Raw genomic sequence first — 21,546 nt, 5'->3', positions numbered from 1 at the left:
GTCCCTAAGGAGAACATTTGTTTAATCGGGTTTGGCTGGGGCCTTGGAAGTGTGTTGTGCCGTACTGTTTAGGTCTTTCTGTCTCTCGCCGACACACGCACGCTCTTATTGTCTCCCACTCATGCGCTCTTTCCATTACATAGCCCATAGCCTCTTCCTTTCTCGCTTTCTTTCTCTCCCTCTCCCTTTCCCCTCCCTCTCCGTCTGTAAAGAAAAGGTCTGGTCATGATTAAATGAGAGGAAGGGAGGAGCATGCTGCAGGACCAATCAGTCCAGAGTGTCTGGAACTGATGTTGGTTGTGGTTCTGCTGATTGCAGCTCTCTTACAGATGTTTTGCTTTCTCACTCTATTCTCCCTCCCTCTCCTCCTTTCCTTTTTCTCCTGCTTTCTTTCTCTGTTTCCAGCCAGTTAATCATCCATCCCTGGCCATTTCAGTCTAGCATCCAGCAGAATCCTGTACTGCTCGAAGACATAACATGTTCCTATTAGTGATGTGCTGTTTGAGACAGGAAACAGGCAAACGATCCAGTCCTCTTTTCTATTGGGAAATAACCTACTCAGGGATGGAAAATGTTGAGGTAATTTCCACACTAAATCAATGTCTCAGTCCGTAGCGGCTGGGGACAGAAGAAGCAAAGATGGCTGTGGCGGTCTTGAAATTGTCAGCCGGTGATCAAGAAAATAACTGAAGTAAATAACTGATTGTCTAACAGTAATTGACCTCTAGTTAACATAAACACATTTAGCATCACCTGGCCTCCACACAGCCTACAAGCCACTGATGCAGGCCTTTGGAACGTCTACATTTTAAGTGTAATAAATCCATGTAATATGGCCTACACCATCACAATAAATTCATTCTTTATTTTACAGGTCTAAAGAAACATGATATGAAGTGAATCTAGTCTATTTCAGAAGAAAATAATAGCATACTCTGAGTTGTCCTGATCTGGCTATGCTATATGGCTGTGGGCTACACGAGTTCATTTAGCAGACAATATTTGCTTAGAATTCTTTGGCATTATTTCATAGTATGAAGAATACAATTGAACAAAGCTGAATAAAATAGAAAGGATATTTTCTCAATGATTTGAGCGTGTGCGCACATGCGGCTTTTCTGTGTTGGGCGGTTAACAAAGAAACAGGTTCTCCTATATGCTTAATTTAGACGTATTTATGTAACATTAGTTGTGATACATACGTTGGGCTATACTGTGTTTTTTGATTTTTAATACATTCTAAGGCTGCATGATGTGATTCTAATGATGATTTGAAAAGGCTAATTACCGTGACTAAACGGTCATGTGGCATTTGAATGTCGTCATGACTCTGTTACGGTCACCGTAACAGCCCTAGCTGGGGGCCTACGGGCCAATGACTCAGCACTCCGTTTTTCAATGGAAGTGGAGACTAGCAATGAGAGATTCTCCTTCCTGCTCTCTTGTTCACTTTCTGTCATTGATGCTCTCTCTCCCACTGGCGAATGAATGTCTGCAGTATCGACGCAGGGCTAAACGGACGTAAGGCTCAGATGTTTTTCTTCCCCTCCCTTTCTCTCTCGGTCAACCTATCCCATCTCTCATATCTCTCTATCTTTCTCCATTCTCTTCCTCCCTCTTTCTCTCGCTGAATTTTACCCTCCCGCTTCTATCTCTTTCTGTATCTCCCTCCATTCTCTCGCTCTGTTATCCTCTTCTGTCTGCTCCCTCTCTCCCTCACTCTGTCTGTCTCACTTATACTCACACACGCGAGCTCATACTCATGTCTCCCACTGGTACTTTCTTTCCCTTTTTATATTGCCTCATCCTTCATCTCTCACTTTCTCTGACCACTGCACTTCCTGTGACTGTTCTGGTGCACGTTATGCTAGCTCCAGATATGCTAATGTAATCAGCATGAGTGGGGAGAACCCTGGGGAACCAGAGAGGGAGCGGCAGCTGCTCCTCCGTTTTGCCTATGAGCTGCTCAGGAGTGATTAGAGATGGAGCCAGTCACACCCTTTACTGGAGGTACTACCGTTAGTAATAGTGTTCGTCATTTTTTGTGTATATCAAGTATTTTTCACTCTCGCACGCTATTCCCTCAACCTCACTCTCTCCCTCATGCAGCCTCCCCATCACCCCTCTTGTACCAGTACTCCCTCACAGACCATTTCTCCCTTCTCCCTCCTTCCCTCCCTCCATCTGTTTGTGTCAGTTTTCAGTAGCATGGACATATCTCTCACACACACACAGTCCCAATGAGAAGCTGTAGCAAGACAGTGTGTGTTACTTTTGAAACAAAAATAAAAACCTATCTCTTTACAATATCTCTCTTACTTGGTGCATCAATGAAATGGACATCCTCATAGCAGAGCTGAGGCTGATCACGCCTGTTTAATTAGCTATCTGATTTTCTAATCTGGCATCGATCATCTCACTCACCACCATTGTCTCAGAAAAGTTATGAAGACAGAAACTACTGTACTATCTGAAAAGTGATGAAGGTTAACCCCAGTAGGTCTGATTTAGGAGACATTGTGGACAATGTGTGCCAGTATGCCTTCAACAATGCAGTTGTTACGTTACATTAGTTCTTCACTGAGTCATTGATCTCTGCACTTGCGGTAAAGTTTTGCTCCTAGAAAGGTAGGTTTCTAGAGGATAAATCACAATACCACATGGAATTAGCTTTGCTGATGGCTGAACATCAGAGCAAAGCACTGAGCTAAGAGGCAGGATGGAGAACACCCTAGTCGTGGCTGCCGCAAGGATACACACATCCCTATCCCTATCCTACCTCCCCTCCACCCCCTCTACAATTTAACCATATAGCCTGAGAGTGAGTGAGCAACACATAAATCCATTCTCCATCTCATTGGCGCATATAAAAATGCCATGAATTAGCTCCCGCTGCAGCTCAACCGTCATCGTCCCCCTTTCTGCACCTGATGATTTACTAGCTGAGCAGTCTTCCTTTCTTTCCTCCTTCCATTCCTCCTTTTGCTACCTTGCCTTTTTATTCATTCACCCAACCTCTCATAACAGCTGTGTCAGGTGGCTGTCAACCCCTCAACCCCTCATCCCCTCCTTACCCCTCACCCCCTACCCTCACCCAGCTGTCCTCCTTACCCCCCCCCCCACCCCTATCCTCACCCAGCTGTCACCATAGTTAATAGACCAATAACAAAGAATTCCAAACCTCTCTGCCAATAACAGCTAGTTTTCAGTTTCCCCCTCCCCACTAGGAGCACTCCCAGACAGTCCTAGCAAAATTCTTGCTTGAAAGTTTTTTGCTAAAAAGCCATTTCTGCCCATTTTGAATGGAACTCTATTACAGCTGCTGCATTGGACCTTTTTAAATGAAACCTTTTCATTGGCTCATTCATTTTACCCATGTTGCACTACAATTTTTTCTGTTTCCTTACATAATTTTTATCACTGTCAATTTGTGCGATTTAAAAAAATGTATATACAGTGGGGAGAACAAGTATTTGGTACACTGCTGATTTTGCAGGTTTTCCTACTTACAAAGCATGTAGAGGTCTGTAATCTCTATCATAGGTACACTTCAACTGTGAGAGATGGAATCTATAACAAAAATCCAGAAAATCACATTGTATGATTTTTAAGTAATTAATTTGCATTTTATTGCATGACATAAATATTTGATACATCAGAAAAGCAGAACTTAATATTGGGTACAGAAACCTTTGTTTGCAATTACAGAGAACATACGTTTCCTGTAGTTCTTGACCAGGTTTGCACACACTGCAGCAGGGATTTTGGCCCACTCCTCCATACAGACCTTCTCCAGATCCTTCAGGTTTCAGGGCTGTCGCTGGGCAATACGGACTTTCAGCTCCCTCCAAAGATTTTCTATTGGGTTCAGGTCTGGAGACTGGCTAAGGCCACTCCAGGACCTTGAGATGCTTCTTACGGAGCCACTCCTTAGTTGCCTTGGCTGTGTGTTTCGGGTCGTTGACATGCTGGAAGACCCAGCCACGGCCCTTACTGAGGGAAGGAGGTTGTTGGCCAAGATCTTATGATACATGGCCCCATCCATCCTCCCCTCAATACGGTGCAGTCATCCTGTCCCCTTTGCAGACAAGCATCCCCAAAGAATGATGTTTCCACCTCCATGCTTCACGGTTGGGATGGTGTTCTTGGGGTTGTACTCATCCTTCTTCTTCCTCCAAACACGGCAAGTGGAATTTAGACCAAAAAGCTCTATTTTTGTCTCATCAGACTACATGACCTTCTCCCATTCCTCCTCTGGATCATCCAGATGGTCATTGGCAAACTTCAGACGGGCCTGGACATGCGCTGGCTTGAGCAGGGGGACCTTGCGTGCGCTGCAGGATTTTAATCCATGACGGCGTAGTGTGTTTCTAATGGTTTTCTTTGAGACTGTGGTCCCAGCACTCTTCAGGTCATTGACCAGGTCCTGCCGTGTAGTTCTGGGCTGATCCCTCACCGTCCTCATGATCATTGATGCCCCACGAAGTGAGATCTTGCATGGAGCCCCAGACCAAGGGTGATTGATCATCATCTTGAACTTCTATTTTCTAATATCTGCGCCAACAGTTGTTGCCTTCTCACCAAGCTGCTTGCCTACTGTCCTGTAGCCCATCCCAGCCTTGTGCAGGTCTACAATTTTATGCCTGATGTCCTTACACAGCTCTCTGGTCTTGGCCATTGTGGAGAGGTTGGAGTCTGTTTGATTGAGTGTGTGGACAGGGGTCTTATATACAGGTAACGAGTTCAAACAGGTGCAGTTAATACAGGTAATGAGTGGAGAACAGGAGGGCTTCTTAAAGAAAAACTAACAGGTCTGTGAGAGCCGGAATTCTTACTGGTTGGTAGGTGATCAAATACTTATGTCATGCAATAAAATGCAAATTAATTACTTAAAAATCATACAATGTGATTTTCTGGATTTTTTTTAGATTCCGTCTCTCACAGTTGAAGTGTACCTATGATAAAAATTACAGACCTCTACATGCTTTGTAAGTAGGAAAATCGGCAGTGTATCAAATACTTGTTCTCCCCACTGTATGTTGCATCCCTCTAGTGAAGTTCCAGACACTTGTAGAATCTATGCCAAGGCGCGTTGAAGCTGTTATGGCGGCACGTGGCGACCCAACGCCCTATTAAGACACTTTATGTTGATTTTGGCACCTGTATATGGCTTACATCCTGTATGTCTTCAGCTCTAGCCAAATACTTTCCAAGCTCATGATGTTTGATTTGGGTGATTTATATTATAGTTGATTCGGATCTTTCCTCAAGCTTCAATGCTCCACAGAGTAGCTAATTGGGGTTTTGCATTGCATACTTGCATAGGATATTAATGAGGCTTTAGGTCATTAACAGCTGTTTGACAGATGGGAAGACCCTGTAACACAACTCCTCTCGAGTGGCCAGAGAGACAGCAGGTAGATTTGAGAGTAGTCATCTTTCCAGGAACGCCAGTGAACACCAACTGGAAGGAAGTAATCATCAACTCCCCATACATGCACACCATTAGGGCTTGTCAGAGCACAAATATTATACCAGAAAGCCCCCATTTAACTCTAGCACAGTTTAGATCACTAGTCTTATCTTGAGCTCTGTCAGAAGTGGAGCATTTTGGAAACCTGTGACAGGACATCGAGTCACAAGCTCCCCCATTGGTGAATTCAGTGATGTGCAGTTTAAGCACTTTGGGACATCTGCTAATGTAAATTGATTTGATTTGTAGCCGTCGGATCCTGGACCCACAGAGGAGTAGTTGTACATGGCAAACGCTCTGTTACCCTCAAGTCCTCCATGTCCACACTCAACTCATGCTTCCTCCTCAGGGTGAAATGGAAGATGTTTTCCAGACAGAATTCTCCATCTGCGTTGCCAAACCCTTTCTTGTAGTGATCCCATCGCCTGTAGAAGTACCGTCCCGCCTGCTGTCAGTGGCCATGTCACAGCACACTTGCTGGACGTTGGGCCAATGGGGTCGGCGCTTTAGATGCTGCTGGGTTGGGTGTTGTCATGGTTGTAGATGTCAGCACAGTAAAAAGGCAAGGTTTACTAAGAGTGGGTGGCCACAGGAGCCAGTAGAACCAGGGTCAACACTACCTTCATTCTACCGGGTGGAGAGAGCTTCTTCACGTTGATTTGTGTCGTCTCGATTTCTGTCTGAGATGTTTCTGCTCGACTCTGACTCGATTATGCCTGTGATGAGCCCAAAATAACGTGATCAACATTACGGCTTATATGGAATTAACTGTGCAGTACTGCTTTTTTTAAATGTTGCCTTAAACCCTGGAAGCATTTGGTCGTAGCAACTTTTAAAGCTACAGTCTGCGATTTGTACATTTTGGCGACTTTTCTGATATATAGCCATTGATTCTTGAATAGGGCTATTGCGGTGACCGTATTACCGCCACACCGGCGGTCACGAGTCATGATGGCAGTCAAATTCCACGTGACATTTTAGTTTTTCTCCAAGCTCTGATGCTGCTGATGGTCATTAGTAGCCTACCAAACTGCCTGGTACTCGGCACACTATTGTCCCTGTAATCTCTGACATCAATGCAAATGTAATTGAAAAAATCGAATCAAACTTTGTGAGAGCTCATGTTGTGCAACATTTCTATAGGCTATGAAATTGTGTGAGAATACAGAGATCCATTGATCGTCCTTGAGATTTTTCTACAACTTGATTGGAGTCCACCTGTGGTAAATTCAATTGATTGGATATGATTTTAGAAAGGCACACACCTGTCTATGTAAGGTCCCACAGTTGACAGTGCATGTCAGAGCAAAAACCAAGCCATGAGGTCGAAAAGCAATGCCGTAGCGCTCCAAGACAGGATTGTGTCGAGGCACAGATCTGGGGAAGGGTACCAAAAAATGTCTGCAGCATTGAAGGTCACCAAGAACACAGTGGCCTCCATTATTAAATGGAAGAAGTTTGGAACCACCAAGACTACTCCTAGAGCTGACTGCCGGGCCATACTGAGCAATCGTGGGAGAAGGGCCTTGGTCAGGGATGTGACCAAGAACCCGATGGTCACTGTGACCGAGCTCTAGAGTTCCTCTGTGGAGATGGGAGAACCTTCCAGAAGGACAACCATCTCTGCAACACTCCACCAATCAGGCCTTTATGGTAGAGTGGCCAGTCGGAAGCCACTCCACAGTAAAAAGCACATGACAGCCCTCTTGGAGTTTGCCAAAAGTCACCTAAAGACCCTCAGCAACACTCCCCATCCAACCTGACAGAGCTTGAGATGATCTGCAAAGAGGAATGACAAACTCCCCAAATGCTGGTGTGCCAAACTTACCCAAGAAAACTCAACGGTGTATTCTCAACCAAAGGTGCTTCAACAAATTACTCAGTAAACGGTCTGACTACTTATGTAAATGTGATATTTCCGTTTTTATTTTTTTTTGCTTTGTCATTATGGGGTATTGTGTGTAGCTTGATGACAAATAAAAACTAATTTTAGGTTGTACCATTGTACCATTTTAGGTTGTGCCATAATAAATTGTGGATAAAGTCAAGGGGTCTTATGATTTAAAAAAAAATCAGTCGCACACCTCATGTAGCCTGGCCCCCATTGGCCTACATGTTTTAATAAGGTTTGTATCACAACTAAAGTGTCCAAATAACTTAAGCACATTAATCCACTTTACAAGGGGTGTAGAGCTAACTGGCATACATAAGCAGGGCATGAGTTTCAAGTTTGGGGAAGATCATTTTCACCATAAATATGCACCTTTATAATAAAAGCATTATATGCATAATCACATTTGTGGTCACTTTTGATAATGGTGTTTATATTCTACTGCCCTGTGTGCATTGCTGAACTTATATTGTGAAGAAATAGCCTTATAGTTTATCAAAATTTTAAGCTAAAATGCTTTAAACAGGTTTTTGATGCTAGCGGTTGTATTCATTTGGGATCTATCGCATCCCACAACTGTCCCAGACTATGTTTGGAATATTTATTTCTCACACAGAATATAATAGGTCAACTTTTGTACAATGGGGGATAGTAGATTGACATAGGCTAATGCTTTTGCTGTTCGTTAGGCCTACTCATCTTGTTGGCTGACAAAGGAAATGTGCACCGTTCTTCCAAGATCATCTTCTTTATGTTTCTGTCTTCACTTGTAGCCTGTGAGAAAGACCAGATCACATGATGGAGAGTCGTTTTAGTGAGAAGTGCTTCGGAGCAGGCACCACTCAGGGAGAAGAGCTGCAAAAGACATGGATTTTTTTAGGGTGCATTACGGCCTCACAAAGGGGATGCCGCTGTGAAGTTTGAAGCATTATCAAGTGCTTCTCAAATTGTGAATGAGAGACCAAGTGTGCACATTCTGCGCAAAAAAAACAAAGCAGAGCTCATGTCTTTTCAAGCTACTTTTTTCAAATCATCATTAGTCTCATCATGCAGCCTTACAATGTATAAAAAATCAAAACCTATATCGTCCAATGTTTGTAGAACAACTAAAGTTACATTAATAACTCTTAAGTATATAGGAGTGCCTATTTCTTTGTTAACCGCCCAACACTTGTGCTCATTCCCTCAACTTTTTGAGAAAATATCATATTCTTCTATAAAATAATGCCACAGAATTCTAAGATAATCTTGTCTGCTAAATGAACTAGTGTAACCCACAGCCATATAGCATAGCCAGATCAGGACCTAACATAAGGAAAACTCAGAGTATGCTATTATTTTCTTCTGAAATAGACTACATTTTCTTCATATCATGTTTCTTTAGACCTGTCTAAAATAAATAATGAATTTATTGAATAGTGTAGACTATATTACATGGATTTATTACACTTCAAATGTAGATGTTTCAAAGGTCTGCATCAGATGCTTGTAGGCTATGTGGAGGCCAGGTGATGCTAAATGTGTTTATGTTAATTAACGGTGAATTACCGTAAGACAGTTATTTGCTTGACAATCACCGGCTGATTTAAGTTTTGTCATCACCTCAGCCTTTATTCTTGAAGAATATAACTTTTTCCACATGAGCTTAGTTCAACTTTCTTACCCAATCAGAACCCTTCAAAACATCCATGAAATAATTTAGATTTCTTGGATGGTCAGTCTTTACATCCATAGCTCTGTCTATTAATGCGAGAGTCTTTCTCCAGACCCATTTCTCAGGCTTTTACCAAAGTGACAGATGGACATTTGTTGTTATTCAAAGCTTTAAAACATAATTTTCGATCTCCTCTTGGGGCAACATTCATCTATTCTTGACTAAATGTTAAAACTGTACCAACAAATGGTAAATACAGTATATAATATGGTTAATTCATAATACATTATCCAGACTTAGTACCATGGGCTATGTGTGCTGCTTTGGCTATTGTAATAGTGTGAGGTTAGAACAGTTTCTATTGGGAAAGGAACTGTGTGTGTGTGTGTGACCCATCTGGTATTCAGAGGTGTGACTGTGGTCAGGTCCCGTATGAGGACAAGGCCTTTTGGCTTTGTGTCCCTCCACCAATGACTTTGCCAGAGTAACCCACTATCCTCCTCATGTTCCGATTCTCTACCCTTCTCCAGAGGTGTTCACTCCCAATCATGCATTGGATTGGTGCAATGAAAGTGTTGGATTGGTGCTAGCATTTCTGGAAGGAGTTTCCACTATATTCCTCACACCAGTTCATTCCTTTTAAATCCATGACGGGGAGTGTAAGTGCACACTTCAGGAGAAGGGTAGAGAATCGGAACGCAGCCGATGTCCCAAAACAACCCCTTTTTTTATTTTATAGTACGTTTTTAAACAGGAACACAAATCATACAAACAGGAATCAAGACATAATGGTCATGTTATTTTCTGAATTGATGAAAAGAATGATCCATGTTTAGTTAAACCAGCTCACTAAATGCAATTGTACCTGTAATGGTTTGATACGCAGATACAACTGTTTCCTTTGGGAACACAGCTACACACACTTCCTACTGTATTGTCAACACTCACTCTCCATCCTGATTATCAAGCCCTCTTTTGATTCATCATTATTGACGACCTCCATATTTTTTCCCCATGGACACGAGCAAGACCAACTTAGAGACCGCAACGCTCTGCACTCACCCTTTCTCTCTTTGAGTTGTGCTGCCCCTCCCCCTCACCTCTTTCTCTCCCTCCTTTTTCCCCCCCATCTCCCTGCTCTCTCTCTCCCCACTCTCCCTCTCCTTGAGTCATGCTGTTCCCTCAAGTCCTAACCATAAAATATGTGGTTGCCAAGCGCTGGTCAGCCCATTTAGTAACAAGAGGACCTTGCCAGTCATAGATCTGTCTCTCTCAGTAAAGCCAGGTGGCACAGGAATGAAGGATGGCTGCGCCCGCATCCCCTACTGCCCCCCCGGAGACCATTCATCACTGGGGGAATAGGGGATGAAGTGTGTCCGTGGGTATCCGTGTGTGTGTGTGTGCGTGCGCAAAGCCAAGACACCATTGTGTAGTACTGTTGTGTACGACATGATTCAAATTGGCTTGACTATCACAATCACGTCCTGTCTGGTAGAATATAAAATCATTATTTTTCCAACAATGGAGGTTTGTAAATGATGTTCCAGATTTGTTCACCAATGACCTAGCTATACCCTGGTGTCCTGTTCCCTGAAGGGAGGACTGAACTGACTGCTACTTTGTTTTTGTTTTTCCTCCTTTTCTGAAACATTATCAGTATTGATTCTAATTAGGAAATAAAGTGCCGAGACCGTTGTTTTTGACAAGCAACTTGAGCCACGGGGGGAGCGTGACACTAGGAGAGTATGCATGCATGCTGTGACGTTATTAGGCTCTGTGGGACGAGATGGAGGAGAGTTCTCCTCGCCATGTCCTCTCCCTCCAGGGTAGGACAGTATACTCTGGGGGGAGCAGGATCCTGGGTCTCCTGAGCCCAGCTTACCACTTAGTCATCCAGGGCCTGGAAAACCAAACAAATGATTTACTCAGACTGACTGAGGCTAAACCTCATTATCTCCAGCTTAGATGTTACTGCTTGGGTCCATCAACATCACAACAACACCTCTGATTTAATTAACCTGTCAACACACACACACACACACACACACACACACACACACACACACACACACACACACACACAGACACACACACACTGCTCAGGAAAATGGTGAGGTGGGGGTGCTCCTTTAAAAGCCACACAGAGCTACAGGAGTAGCAGATTGCCTTGTCTTCAGAATGCGTTCAGTATTTCCATCACAGCAATATTTTATGTAAGATGCTGCCCAGTGCCCATATACTGTAACAGTCATCCCATCCCACCACCAATCCACACCATTAGCTCCGTTCAAATTGGTTAGCATCCATAATCCTGTAATATACACGACCGGTCAAAAGTTTTAGAACACCTACTCATTCAAGGGTATTTCTTTATTTTTGCTATTTTCTACATTGTAGATTAATAGTGAAGACATCAACACTATGAAATAACACATATGGAATCATGTAGTAAGCAAAACATTTATTAAACAAATCATGAGTCTAGGGTAAGCTAGTAGTAATTTACCAGTTTTTTTTTTTACTTTTTTTTAAATAGATCCATACCATATGGAAAACGGCTCTGCACAGCCATAAGAGACTATTGCTAATTGCTATAGGGCAGGAAGAGAGACTGAAGAGGGCCTTGTCAGCAGCAACTGGGGCCATTTTATAACGATTAACAGCACATTGCTAACAGTGCTGATCTCCAGGCTTAATATGTTTTCATCAACTGGTTGGCTTCAGGCTGCAGATGAATGAAGGGCTAGGTCTGCCACTGCACTGACACAGTATGAGGTGACACACCAGCTAAACAGCAGGCTATGTATTAGCTGTGTGTGAAGAGATGAGCTCTGAGGTGATTGGTACTGTGTCAGAGTGAAGGGGACTAGAAATGATAGCAAGGCTATTTGTTTGTAGGATAGGTTGGGACACCTTGGGTAGTAGGAAGTTAGAAGTAGTACTATTTTTGTCTGTGTGTTCGTATTCAAGTCAGGTATACACTGAGTGTACAAAACATTAGTCTCTTTCCATGACAGACTGACCAGTTGAATCTAGGTGAAAGCTATTATGTAAGCCTGACTTTGACTGACAGTGATAAAAACATAAGACACATCTGTCAGACTTCAGACATACATTCAGGTGCATCCTGTTTCCATTGATCATCTTTGAGATGTTTCTACAACTTGATTGCAGTCCATCTGTGGTAAATTAAATTGATTGGACATGATTTGGAAAGGAGCGCACACCTGTCTATATAAGGTCCCACAATTGACAGTACATGTCAGAGCAAAAACCAAGACATGAGATTGAAGGAATTGTCCGTAGAGCTCAGAGACAGGATTGTGTCGAGGCACAGATCTGGGGGAAGGGTACTAAAACATTTCTGCAGCATTGAAGGTCCACAAGAACACAGTTGCCTCCATCATTCTTAAGTGGAAGACGTTTGAAACCACCAAGACTCTTCCTAGAGCTGGCCGCCCAGCCAAACTGAGCAATCGGGGGAGAAGGGCCTTGGTCAGGGATGTGACTAGGAACCCGATGGTCACTCTGACAGCGCTCTCGAGTTCCTCTGTGGAGATGGAATAACCTTCCAGAAGGACAACCATCTCTGCAGCACTCCACCAATCAGGCTTTAATGTTAGTTGCAAGACGGAAGCCACTCCTCAGCAAAGGCACATGACAGCCCGCTTGGAGTTTGCCAAAAAACACCTAAAGACTCTTCGACCATGAGAAAAAGATTCTCTGGTCTGACGAAACCAAGATTGAACTCTTTGGCCTAAATGCCAATCGTTACGTCTGGAGGAAACCTGGCACCAGCCTTACGGTGAAGCATGGTGGTGGCAGCATCATGCTGTGCGGGTGCTTTTCAGCAATCGGGACTGGGAGACTAGTCAGGATCGAGGCAAAGGTGAAGGGCGCAAAGTAATGAGATCCTTGATGAAAACCTGCTCCAGAGCACTCGGGACCTCAGACTTGGGTAAAGATTCACCTTCCAACAGGACAACGACCCTAAGCACACAGCCAAGACAACGCAGGAGTGGCTTCGGGACAAGTCTCAGATTCTTTGAGTGAACCAGACAGAGCCTGTATTTGAACCCGTATCTGAACCCGGTTGAACATCTCTGGAGAGACCTGAAAATAGCTCTGCTGCAACACTCCCCATTCGACCTGACAGAGCTTGAGGATCTGCAGAGAACAATGGGACAAACTCCTCTAATACAAGTGTGCAAAGCTTGTAGTGTCGTACTCAGGAAGACTCCAGACTGTAATTGCTGCCAAAAGTGCTTCAAAAGTACAGTGTAAAGGGTCTAAATACTTGTGTTATGTTTTATAAATTAGCAAACATTTCTAAACTTTGTGTAGATTGATGAGGGGGAAAAAACAATTTAATCAATTTTAGAATGAGATGTGGAAAAAGTCAAGGGGTCTGAATACTTTCCGAAGGCACTGTAGGTGACAACAGCTGTCATAAGCCATCCCATCAAATCATATGGCTTTATGACCCCAACCGTGACCTGGGACTTATTCAGTAGTTTTTCATCCTAACTCAAGATGCACAAAAGCAACTCTGTTTTCTTGTTAATCATAACTTCATACATTGAAGGCAATGGGAAATTGGAATTAAGGCCCACAACATTAATCAAGGTTAAGGATTTCAGCCCGTAGGCTCTGTTAGCTGGGGTGCTCCTGGGGATAGATGGAGGGAGGAGGTGGATCCCAGCGCAGCCCGCCCAGGGACCTGATCAGGATTCTGGCCAGCTTGTTGCCACCCTGACTCCCAGAGATATGCTCAAGTCATTCGATCTCCCCCATATCACCACACCACACTGGTGCTGCCTCACCACAGAAACTAACCATCTCTTTCTTCTCTGGTTCTCTCTCCCTCTCCTTGCAGCTCAGACCGGCTGATGGATGACACAATAAGGTAAGCCTAATGCAGACAGACGTTATTTCTCTCTCTCTCACACACACACACACACACACAGCATATGTTTTACTATTCTTGTGGGGACCTAAAATGTATTTCCATTCAAAATCCTATTCTCTCCACGCGGGAGAATTTTTGTTGTTTTACTATCCTTGTTGGGACTTTAGGGGATAGTCACACACACACTACTGTATTCCCTAGTGTGCACTTTTTTGTTGCCTTTAAACTGGTAGCTACATTGGACGTTAGACATCTCCATGGGCATGAGTTGAAGTCTCTCTAAAGAGTCCAGTACAGAGACACTATTGATCCTGACAAATCAGATGGTGACCTTGGTCTGTGTGGAGCTCCTTGCCTCTGACCCCACCTCTTAACATCCACTCTGTGACACCATTTAGATGAGATTACACCATTAGCCCAGAGATGGAGACAAGAACAGCTTTCAGGCCTAAGTGGATTGATATGGTCAAGCAAAGTTTGAAGAGCGAGGAAGTGGGCTATGCCTCTATCCCTCCCACCATCTCAGCCTCCCTGTTGCCTCTATCCCTCCCATCATCTCTGCCTCCCTGTTGCCTCTATCCCTCCCACCATCTCAGCCTCCCTGTTGCCTCTATCCCTCCCATCATTTCAGCCTCCCTGTTGCCTCTATCCCTCCCATCATCTCAGCCTCCCTGTTGCCTCTATCCCTCCCATCATTTCAGCTTCCCTGTTGCCTCTATCCCTCCCATCATCTCAGCCTCCCTGTTGCCTCTGCATCTTATGCAGTTAGGGGCGTCCCCAACATCCCCAGTCATGTGTGGCCACCCAGCCCAAACTCCTCCGACTCTATCCACCCTCCTTTCTATCCTTCCATCCCTCTCCATCTATCCTTCCATCCCTCTCCATCTATCCTTCCCTCCCTCCCCCTCTCATCCATCTTCTCTTCCTGCCGCAGCCCACCCACAGATTGCTGCCTGAGGGGAGGCTACTGGCACAGGTGCTTCATTAAGTGGATTTGTGGGCCGTGCAGCACCTCTTCCTGTCCAGCCCCCCCAAGTCTCCCCCTCTCTTCCCTCTTGTTTTAGCCAAGCAGAAAATTACACTGGATGAGAAAGCCACGATCATTACCGGTTCCCTTCCCATCTTGAACACGCCTAACAAGACACACCCACGCACACAGCCAGAAGATAATGAAGCTTATTTTTTGTCCTGATTAGTTTTTGTGTGTTATTATGCCCTGTGGGAACGAGGAGGGTTGAGCTATGATTACATTATGTGAATTAATATGCATTGGGTTTTAAGACCCAGGTTGGAAATAAAAATCGACAATATTTTGAGAGGAACAGTTGGTCGGGTACTCCAGTGAGTGCACCGAAGCAGAAAGAAAAGAGTGCGATTCTCACAGCACAGAAATGCTGTTTTTGGTAGTTAAAGTAACATATCCATATTAAGCTCTGTCAAATTGGGGTTAGACTGGAGAGAATTGGTCTCAATAAACGTATCTAGAAACCCCACAGTGACTTTACTTTAGATGCTAACGGTGATGAGCTGAATTAGTTTAGCATTGAGCTGGTTTTCAGCCAGAGTGTGTGTGTGTACTTTAACCTCGCCCCTATCAGATAGCAGCTCTGATTGCCAGCGCGTTAGCGTAGCGCTAACGCTGGCCCAGTGTTAGTCAGCAGTGTTGGGCTTTGGGAAGAGAGGCGATTGGTCTTCCCCTCTGACTCTGGAGAACATGATATATGAGCTAGATCCTTGGCACAGGGACTGATTGTCCCCTCAGCAACACCCTACGAGGTGTTAGACTGTCAGCAGCTGGCAGCGATGAAGATTACAGACACAACACACACATACACGCTTATTCAAACATGTACTACAAATGTTAAACTACCACACTTTCTCAATCAAACACCTTAGCTCCCACACACACTCAACACAGTGCACCCACATCCTTACTTGGTGAGGAAGTATCCATATCACAGCCATTTAATCTTCCAATGACAAGGCAGCACTCAGTTGAAGGAGATGGGAGAACATTAAGTGCTTGATGTCCATGTACACCGAAGAACACCACAAGATCTGAAATTAGCTAGAGCCCTCAGGCTTGGTTCCAGGCTTTACGTCTTTGAAGGAAATGGACTCTAACTGAATGGTACCGTCTCTGACGGTACTGAGGTGCATTTAGTCTCTTCAGACTAAATTACAGTTACCATGTGAAAGCTACTATTTTTTTTTCTCAAATTAGATTGTATATCTGCTGTCTGGAGGTGTCTGGGGAAATCAATATCTAACAGAGGATCGTTCTCTGAAGCTTTTTTGCTGTGAAGTGTGTCTGTACAGTGCCTTCGGAAAGTATTCAGACCCCATAATGAGCAGGAAAAACTTTTTTTGTAAAACTTGTTACATTTTATATAAGTATTCAGACCCTTTACTCAGTACTTTTTGTTGAAGCACCTTTGGCAGCGATTACAGCCTCGCGTCTTCTTGGGTATGACGCCTCAAGCTTGGCACACCTGTATTTGGGTAGTTTCTCCCCTTCTCTGCAGATCCTCACAAGCTCTAAGCTCTGCCAGGTTGGATGGGGAGCGTTGCTGCACAGCTATTTTCAGGTTTCTCCAGAGATATTTGATCAGATTTAAGTCCAGGCTCTGACTGGGCCACTCAGACATTCAGAGACTTGTCCCGAAGCCACTCCTGCGTTGTCTTGGCTATGCACTTAGGGGTGTCCTGTCGGAAGGTGAACTTTCACCCCAATTTGAGGTCCTGTGAGCTCTGGATCAGGTTTTCATCAAGGATCTCTTTACTTTGCTCCGTTCATCTTTGCTTCGATCCTGACTAGTCTCCCAGTCCCTGCCGCTGAAAAACATCCTCACAGCATGATTCTGCCACCACCATGCTTTACTTTAGGGGTTAGAGGTCGACCGATTAATCGGAATGGCCGATTAATTAGGGCCGAGTTCAAGTTTTCATAACAATCGGTAATCAGCATTTTTGGACACCGATTATGGCCGATTACGTTGCTCTCCATGAGGAGACTGCGTGGCAGGCTGACTACCTGTTACGTGAGTGCAGCAAGGAGCCAAAGTAAGTTGCTAGCTAGCATTGAACTTATCTTACAAAAAACAATCAATCTTAACATAATCACTAGTTAACTACACATGGTTGATGATATTACTAGTTTATCTAGCTTGTCCTGTGTTGCATATAATCAATGCGGTGCCTGTTAGTTTATCATCAAATCACAGCCTACTTCGCCAAACGGCTGATGATTTAACAAATGCATTCGTGAAAAAAGCACTGTCGTTGCACCAATGTGTACCTAACCATAAACATCAATGCCTTTCTTAAAATCAATACACAAGTATATATTTTTAAACCTGCATATTTTGTCACTATTGCCTGCTAACATGAATTTCATTTTAACTAGGGAAATTGTCACTTCTCTTGCGTTCTGTGCAACAGAGTCAGGGTATATGCAGCAGTTTGGGCTGCCTGGCTCGTTGCGAACTGTGTGAAGACCATTTCTTCCTAACAAAGACCGTAATTCATTTGCCAGAATTGTACATATTTATGACATAACATTAAAGGTTGTACAATGAAACATCAATTATTAGACTTAGGAATGCCACCTGTTAGATAAAATACGGAACGGTTCCGTATTTCACTGAAAGAATAAACGTTTTGTTTTCCAAATGATAGTTTCCGGATTTGACCATATTAATGACCTAAGGCAAGTATTTCTGTGTTCATTATAATTAAGTCTATGATCTGATATTTGATAGAGCAGTCTGACTGAGGGGTGGTAGGCAGCAGCAGGCTCGTAAGCATTCATTCAAACAGCACTTTCCTGCATTTGCCAGCAGCTCTTCGCTGTGCTTCAAGCATTGCACTGTTTATGACTTCAAGCCTATCAACTCCCGAGATTAGGCTCGCAATGCTATAGTGCCTATAAGAACATCCAATAGTCAAAGGTATATGAAATACAAATGGTATAGAGAGAAATAGTCCTATAATAACCACAACCTAAAACTTCTTACCTGGGAATATTGAAGACTCATGTTTAAAGAAACCACCAGCTTTCATATGTTCTCATGTTCTGAGCAAGGAACTTAAACGTTAGTTGTTTTTTTTACATGGCACATCAACACTGTTTTTTTTGCATTATTTAAACCAAATTGAACATGTTTCATTATTTATTTGAGACTAAATTGATTTTACTGATGTATTATATTAAGTTAAAATAAGTGTTCATTCAGTATTGTTGTAATTGTCATTATTACAAATATACATATTGATTGATATGATTTGATGGGATGGCTTATGACAGCTGTTGTGTCACCTACAGTGCCTTCGGAAAGTATTCAGACCCCTTGACTTTTTCCACATTTTGTTAGGTTAGTCTCATTCTAAAATTGATTAAATAGTATTTTTCCCTTCATCAATCTACACAAAGTTTAGAAATGTTTGCTAATTTATAAAACATAACAGAAATATCACATTTACACAAGTATTCAGACCCTTTACACTGTACTTTGTTGAAGCACCTTTGGCAGCAATTACAGTCTGGAGTCTTCCTGAGTATGACACTACAAGCTTTGCACACTTGTATTAGAGGAGTTTGTCCCATTGTTCTCTGCAGATCCTCAAGCTCTGTCAGGTCGAATGGGGAGTGTTGCAGCACAGCTATGTTCAGGTCTCTCCAGAGATGTTCAACCGGGTTCAAATACAGGCTCTGTCTGGGTCACTCAAAGAATCCGAGACTTGTCCCGAAGCCACTCCTGCGTTGTCTTGGCTGTGTGCTTAGGGTTGTTGTCCTTTTGGAAGGTGAACCTTTACCCAAGTCTGAGGTCCTGAGTGCTCTGGAGCAGGTTTTCATCAAGGATATCTCTGTACTTTGCTCCTTTCACCTTTGCCTCGATCCTGACTAGTCTCCCAGTCACGATTGCTGAAAAGCACCCCCACAGCATGATGCTGCCACCACCATGCTTCACCGTGGGGCTGGTGCCAGGTTTCCTCCAGACGTAACGCTTGGCATTCAGGCCATAGAGTTCAATCTTTGTTTCATCAGACCAAAGAATCTTGTTTCTCATGGTCTGAGAGTCCTTTAGGGGCCGTTTTGGCAAACTCCAAGAGGGCTGTCATGTGCCTTTTGCTGAGGAGTGGCTTCCTTCTGGCCACTCTACCATAAAGGCCTGAACTCTAGAGCTCTGTCAGTGACCATTGGGTTCTTGGTCACCTCCCTGACCAAGGCCCTTCTCCCCTGATTGCTCAGTTTGGCCGGGCGGTCAGCTTTAGGAAGAGATTTGGCGGTTCCAATCTTCTTCCATTTAAGAATGATGGAGGCCACTGTGTTCTTGTGGACCTTCAATGCTGCAGATTTATTTTTTTGATGCCTTTCCCCAGATCTGTGCCTCGACACAGTCCTGTCTCGGCGCGCTCTACAGACAATTCCTTCGACCTCATGGCTTGGTTTTTGCTATGACATGCGCTGTGAACTGTGGGACCTTATAGACAAGTGTGTGCCAGACAGGTGTGTGCCTTTCCAAATCATGTCCTATCAATTGAATTTACCACCGGTGGACTCCAAGTTGTAGAAACATCTCAAGGATGTGCAATGGAAACAGGATGCACCTGAGCTCAATTTCTGATTGAGGGGTCTGAATACCAATGTAAATAAGGTATTTATGTTTATTACATAAACATTTTTTTAACACATTTCTATCCCACCCACCCACCGCTACACTTGCCACCACTCCTGACAAAATATAATTGGGAAACACTGTGTGCTAGCACTACACGCCTCAGTGTATCTGCACTAATATCCACAGGGCCTCGGAGTGACTCGGCTCCCCCTGTAATATCCACGGCCTCAGAGTGACTCAGCTCCCCCAGTATTTCTCTCTCTGCATTCTAAATTAATGTGAAAGTTCTCCTCCCCCCTCTAATGGGTTTCTCCGCCTCTACCCGCCTTCTGTCTGTCACGGTAGTTGCACTTGGGGGACCACACACACACACACAATCGTGCCTCATGCTTTTTGCTAGAGAAAAACTGTTTGATGACAAGCCTTACAGGGGTGATATTGTAGTGTTGCCTATACTCTCGGTTGGAGAAAAGCTGTTTTATAACAAAGCAGAAGTCTTACAGGGGTGATATTGTAGGGTGGGTTACCTCTCCCCTAATTTAACCTGTGTATGTCACTGTCTTCCTCTTCTCTCCCTGCAGTATTGCCATGGCGACCAAGGAGAACATGACATCCCAGAGAGGGCTGTTGAAGTCCATACACAGCAGGGTCAACACTCTGGCCAGTATCCTTTACAACACCCAGCAAACTTTATGCACATTGGAGATTCTCCATGTAACATAATGTTTAGGACTGGGCTTAAAATGTGTCTGGGAAGCCAACCCTATGTTCATATCTATTTGAGAAAGAACAAATTCACATGAAAAATAACAATTTCACAAATACTTATTTAGGTATTTAATCCGTCAAGAAATTCTAGAGATTGTCAGGTATCGTGTGTTTTAAACCACTTTTATTTGATCATAATTGTCTTTTAATGTCACTTAGAAGATATTAGAAGATGTGAATTGATCCCCGCAGGAACTGAACCCACGACCTTGGCGTTGTTAGCGCAATGCTCTTACTCATTACGTCCTCTATTTACCGTACTATTACCTCCTGTGAGCTGCAACCAGACACAATACAGCTATAGAGTCCCTTAACCTCTCTTGGGTACGTAAGACGTTACCGTCCCACCTCTTCAACAGCCAGTGAAACTGCTGGGCGCCAAATTCAAATACAGAAATACTCATTATAAAAATTCAGAAAACAAAACATATTTTATATGAGTTTAAAGATGAACTTCTTGTGAATCCGATCACGGTGTCAGATTTAAAAAATGCTTTACGGCGAAAACAGTAACCAGCCAAGTAGAACAGTTACACAAGTCAGAAATAGAGATAAAAGTAATCCCTTACCTTTGCTGATCTTCATATGGTTGCACTCAGCAGACATTCATTTACTCAATAAATGTTCCTTTTGTTCAATAAAGTCTCTTTATATCCAAAAACCTCAGTTTTGTTCACGGTTTTCTTCAGTAATCCACAGGCTCAAACGCAGTCAAAACAGGAAGACAAAAAAATCCAAATTGTATCCGTAAAGTTCAATGAAACATGTCAAACGATGTTTATATTCAATCCTCGGGTTGTTTTTAGCCTAAATAATCAATAATATTTCAACCGGACAATAACGTCGTCAATTTAAAAGGTCTGTGACACTTTAGGGTCCACTCATTCAGACTGCTCTTACTTCCTCATTTTTCAGAATACAAGCCTGAAACAATTTCTAAAGACTGTTGACATCTAGTGGAAGGCATAGAAACTGCCAAAGTCAATGGATACTGTAGTGGCATTGAATAGAAAACTACAAAATAGGGGCAGGTAGCCTAGTGGTTAGAGCGTTAAACCAGTAACCAAAAGGTTGCTGGATCGACTCCCCGATCTGACAAGGTAAAAATCTGTCATTCTGCCCCTGAACAAGGCAGGTAACCCACCGTTCCCCGGTAGGCCGTCATTGTAAGTAAGAATTGTTTTTAAAACTGACTTGCATAGTAAAATAAAGGTTAAATAAAAAAGAAAT

The 21,546-nt window shown here is 43.5% G+C and overlaps 1 protein-coding gene across 2 annotated transcripts in view; it reads left to right on the top strand.

Annotated features, from left to right (window-relative positions):
• The window catches only part of LOC129822605 (Golgi SNAP receptor complex member 1), a 53,676-nt gene that overhangs the window by 28,745 nt on the left and 3,385 nt on the right, over positions 1 to 21,546 (top strand). For both annotated transcript variants that reach the window (XM_055880966.1, XM_055880967.1), the window contains exons 7-8: positions 13,895 to 13,924; positions 20,130 to 20,212. In XM_055880966.1, coding sequence (XP_055736941.1) covers positions 13,895 to 13,924; positions 20,130 to 20,212 — 113 coding nt within the window. The remainder of the gene's footprint in view (positions 1 to 13,894; positions 13,925 to 20,129; positions 20,213 to 21,546) is intronic.

The sequence above is a fragment of the Salvelinus fontinalis genome, chromosome 24, assembly GCF_029448725.1.
Source record: "Salvelinus fontinalis isolate EN_2023a chromosome 24, ASM2944872v1, whole genome shotgun sequence".
Classification (NCBI taxonomy): Eukaryota; Metazoa; Chordata; class Actinopteri; order Salmoniformes; family Salmonidae; genus Salvelinus; species Salvelinus fontinalis.
The sequence above is the reverse complement of the archived record's forward strand: the minus strand, read 5'-3'. Positions and strand labels throughout refer to the sequence as shown.